The sequence below is a fragment of the Pipistrellus hanaki genome, assembly GCF_964339955.1.
Source record: "Pipistrellus hanaki genome assembly, chromosome: 1".
Taxonomy (NCBI): domain Eukaryota; kingdom Metazoa; phylum Chordata; class Mammalia; order Chiroptera; family Vespertilionidae; genus Pipistrellus; species Pipistrellus hanaki.
In genome coordinates, this window is record NC_140503.1 from 180,864,315 (window position 1) to 180,869,486 (window position 5,172).

The 5,172-nt window shown below is 39.6% G+C and overlaps 1 protein-coding gene across 1 annotated transcript; it reads left to right on the forward strand.

The window, feature by feature from the left end:
• Positions 1-4,661: 4,661 nt before the first annotated feature.
• Positions 4,662-4,907, forward strand: LOC311619175 (small nuclear ribonucleoprotein G-like; the record flags this gene model as incomplete). The annotated part of the gene is made up of 1 exon (XM_084877268.1): positions 4,662-4,907. The coding sequence occupies one exon, from the start codon at positions 4,662-4,664 to the stop codon at positions 4,905-4,907; it is 246 nt and encodes an 81-aa protein (XP_084733394.1).
• Positions 4,908-5,172: the final 265 nt, after the last annotated feature.

Genomic DNA, 5,172 nt, shown 5'->3' on the forward strand with positions numbered 1-5,172 from the left:
GGTGGGTTTCAACCAAGAGGTTAGCCTAATTTGTAATTATATTAAAATGATGAAATTATTAAAAATATATTATGTCCTTCAGTAAGATAACCATATCCTTATTCTCACTCAATGTTTTTTCTGTTTCATTTATTTAGAACCTCCAGCCTGCATAAGGAAATATACCTGTAAATCCCATCATCCCCTTCGTTTTTTTAACTGTATCTACCTTCCTGTATTTCAAGGAAATAAAAAGGCAGTAGTCAGAAGTTCCTTAAATCTTTTAACAGCTTGCATTACCCAATGTTAATCAGTAGGATAATCAAAACCCTCAAGAAATGCCCTCCTGCTACAGGCAAAGGCTAAGAATCTGATCTGGGCTGGCTCTCTCACATGGTTGGAGTTGGTTGGCTGCAAGCTGCTTTAGGAGGACTTCACAGACATAACTGGCCTTTCCTCCATGGGGTCTCTCGTCCTCCTGCAGGCTAGCCCATGCTTATTTACATGTCTGTAGCAGGGTCCAACAAGAAAGAATGAAAGTGTGCAAAACATCTGCTAGGGCCCTAACCAGTTTGGCTCAGTGGATAGAGCTTCGGCCTGCAAACTGAAGGGTCCAGGTTCAATTCCCGTCAAGGGCATGTACCTTGATTGTGGGCACATCCCCAGTAAAGGGTGTGCAGGAGGCTGCTGATCAATGTTTCTAACTCTCTATCCCTCTCCCTTTCTCTCTGTAAAAATCAATAAAATATATATATATTTTTAAAAATCTGCTAGGCTTAGAACTGGATGCTGTTCCTTATTCTGCATTCTATTGGCTAAATCAAGTCATTAGTTTAGCCCTGATTTAAAGGATGAAACAGAAGACTCTGCCTCTTGGTGCAAATTGCTGCAAAACCATATTACAAAGGATGTGGATACAGAATATTCACTGAGGCCACTAACGCAATGAAGTTCTCAAGGCTGCCAGGCTTATAGGGTCAGCTCATATTGTGCAGCACCTAAATGTGGTAATGGGAAAATAGACGCCTTGGTGGTGGCAGTGCTAGTGCCCATTCAGACATTTGTGCATGTCTGTGAAAATGCAGAACGTGCTCCCACTTTAGAAGAGTTTGACCTTTAAAAAATTATGAGTAAGCAAAGGAATCTGAAAACAGACTAAACCTTTTAGAAGCACACTTTCCTAAACCATCTGTATTCTTACCAATATTTTTCTAAACAGTTTGATAAACAGGATATTGCACTTTTATGGAAACTGCCGCACTTGTTTATGATTTGATATAGAAATGAAATCTTTTTAAAGAAAAGGAACAGGTGCTTGCTTACCTTCTCATTGTTAATGGTTCCAGATGGTGACTATTCGTCTCAGAAACTTCTTAAGAACCATCTGTTCACAATATTTATATTTGGCTTTATTATATTTTTCAAAAATTGCATTTTAAATACAGTTTCCTTGAAATTAAAAAAAAAAATCATTTCTCCTATTCATGAGCAAAGTCTTTGCATTAGTTTACTGTCACTTTACGAACACGCTCTACATTGTTATACCACAAACAGGGCGAGATTCAAATGGCGACTTTGTGAAAGGAATGCATTGAGTCTTTTTTATGGTATTCTAATGCTGCCATGTACAAATTAATTACTTCTTGATTAAGAAAATCAAATTGATTTTGGTTTTCCCTTCCATTGCTATACATCTGAGTTTTGCAACCTATTTTAAATATTCTCGGGGGGAGGAAAGCAGGCTGTACTGGGATATTGATAGTGAAGATGATCCTTCCTCTGGTTGTGTGAAAAGCTTTGATGACAAAACGCATTCTCCCAAAACAAAATACATAATGATGATAAATACAGCAAAATTGCTCACTGTGAAAAGCCAACATGAAATGAGAGAAAAGGAAAGAAACCCTTTTCAACATGTAAATAATAGTGTGCTAAAATTCTGTATCCTCATTGCAAGGAGCAGCTTTTCTAGGGATTTGTAAGAATCCTAACTTGTGATACGATGAAGATAACCAGAGAAGGGGACAGTAGCTATAGTAGTTGGTCCAATCAGTCCTTAGAACAAGACAATGCTGGCTTGGTCCTCTTTGCCTGCCCAGTCCCCCTTCCCTTATTACACAGAATGAAAAGTTTTATACGGTGAGAGAAAGTGAATATTGGTTCTTTTAGCCTGCCAAGTGCCCGTTCATTCTTCTGGGAGTGATGGTGTTGCTCTTTTCTCTTTAGAAATACATCTTACCCCATCACTTTCAGCCCCTGCAGCTGAGATGGATGTGTTGACTACTTTCTCAGCTCCCAGTGTTGACCTTTAACTAAGGCTGGCCTATCAGAGGCAAGAAAAGGTTTTCCCTTCTTTAACCCATTAAATCAGCTGTATTGGTCAAGCTTTGATATGGGCTTCATAACAAGAGATGTGAAGATAATTCTTTATCAGTTTCCCACCATCATCGAAAATGACATATTCTCTCAAATTTTTACCATGCCTTCTCTTGAGAAATGAGTGTCTTCTGTACTCTCCAAATCAATTTATCCAGGCTTCTGGGTTCTAACCCGTGAATCCTGACACATCCCTGTCCCTGGGGCACTGTCTTTGAGGGAGGGGCAGTTATATGTATCCATCCTAAAGTGGAATTGGGAGTGAGGGTTGTCATTCTAATTCCTGAGGCCCCGACTATTTTTCCCAACAATTAGAAGTTTAAGACATATGTGTGGATCCTGCAGGCAATTGCATGAAAAGGCTAATGGCTTCTCTACAGAGACAGAAAAGTTAGTTGTGAAAACCATGGATTATCACTTACAAGGAACTTCTGTGATTTTCAGTGGGCCACTTGTCAATGCAGAAATGTCTAGGTACTTAAGCCCTCTTCCGTTCCCCAAGGTAAAGTTAGCCCTGCTAGGGCTCCTCTGAAAACATTTTCTTTTCTTTTTTTTAATATATTTTATTGATTTTTCACAGAGAGGAAGAGAGAGGGATAGAGAGTTAGAAACATCGATGAGAGAGAAACATCGATCAGCTGCATCTTGCACACCCCCCACTGGGGACGTGCCCGAAACCAAGGTATACGCCCTTGACCAGAATCAAACCCGGGACCTTTCAGTCCACAGGCTGATGCTATATCCACTGAGCCAAACCGGTTTCGGCTGAAACCATTTTCATGCTGCATTATAATGATGTGCTCTAGTACTACATCCCCATTAAAATGGGAGTATTTTAAAAGGAGGGAGCCATGCCTTTTGCCAGTTTGTAACCCTAGCTCAGGGCTAAAAACAGTAAATACTCAGTCACTGAAGAAAGAATAAGTAAATGATGCAGTCTTTACCTTCCAAGATGTACAATCCAGAAAATGAAAGAGTTAGGGATGTTGCATGGTCATGCTCCCAGGAACAAACTGGCATTACAACTAAAATATAAGATGTACAGCCGAAACCAGTTTGGCTCACTGGATAGAGTGTCAGCCTGCGGACTGAAAGCTCCCAGGTTCGATTCCGGTCAAGGGCATGTACTTTGGTTGTGGGCACATCCCTAATGGGGGGTGTCCAGGAGGCAGCTGATCGATATTTCTAGCTCTCTATTTCTCTCCCTTCCTCTCTGTAAAAAATCAATAATATATATATATTAATCAATAATAATAATATATTAATATATATTAATATGTATTATTGATTTTTTACAGAGAGGAAGGGAAAGGGATAGAGAGTTAGAAACATTGATGAGAGAGGAACATCGATCAGCTGCCTCTTGCAGGCCCCCGATTGGGGATGTGCCTGCAACCAAGGTACATGCCCTTGACCAGAATCGAACCTGGGAGCTTTCAGTCCATAGGCTGATGCTCTATCCATTGAGCCAAACCAGTTTTGACTATATATATATATATATATATATATATATATATATATATTTTTTTTTTTTTTAAGATGTACACTTCAGTTATGGAACCAAGACACAGGGGAGTGGATAAGTAATCCCAAGACAGTTAATTACTAAGGACTAAAAGTGATTTATAATAATTGCTGAAGAGATCCAGGAAAGGGAGATGCTAGTGTGGGCTGGAGTGCACATGAAGGTGTCCAGGGGGGATGGTGAAAGGTGCAGAGGTAAAGAGCTCTCAGGTGTAGAGAATGGCATCGCTAAGATGCTTGGGCAGAAAACACACAGCATGTTTAATGGAATTCATGAATTAACTAATTAGAGATGAAAACACCAAGAGTCTAAGTTTGGGTAGTGATGCTAAAAATGGATGGAAAATAAAAGATATATTGTATGGTAAGCCTGGGTTGCTGCAGTCATGGAGTTTCCTTTGGAAGGAGTGATTAGTCATTGCACAGCTAAGTGAACATGTCCAGCAACAGTTGGAAATGTGGAGATGGCACTGAGGCCACGGTGCTCTAGAATGAATAGTTTACACCCATGTTTATAGTAGCATTAGTCACAGACAACACAAATGTCCATCAATGGATGAACAGGTAAATAAAAGGTAGTATCTACATACAATGGCATATTACTTAGCCTTTAAAAGGAATGAAGTTCTGACACATGCTACAACAAGGATGAACCTTGATGACATTATGTTAAATAAGTCAGTCACAAAAGGACAAATACTGAAAAACGCCAAGCCTACCGAGGGAATGCCAGAGAGGCCATGAATTCCATTTAGAAGTATCTTTGAGCTCACTTGGACACCATGAGCAAAGCTCACCCTCCCGAGTTAAAAAAAAAAAAAAAAAAAAAAATTATGGACAAGAAGTTATCATTGAAATTAAATGGTGGCAGATATGTCCAGGGAATATTACGGGGGTTTGATCCCTTTATGAATCTTGTGATAGATGAATGTGTGAAGATGGCAACTGGTGGGCAACAGAACAGTATTGGAATGGTGGCAATAGGAGGAAATAGTATCATCACGTTAGAAGCCTTGGAACGAGTTTAAAGAATGGCTGTGTTTACCAGAGAAATCAACTGCTTGCACATGTCCACTCTCCACAGCACCCGTTTTACAACATAAAAATAGAGTCCTGTCCATTTTCACATTGAACTTTTGTTAAATAAACTTTTGTATTGATTTAAAAAAAAAAATAGGGCAAATACTCTATAAGGTCCCAGAGGAGTCAAATTCATAAGAGAGTAGAATGGTGGTTGCAAGGGCTGTGTGGAGGGAGGATAGAGAATTATTGTTTCTGAGGATGGATGGTGGT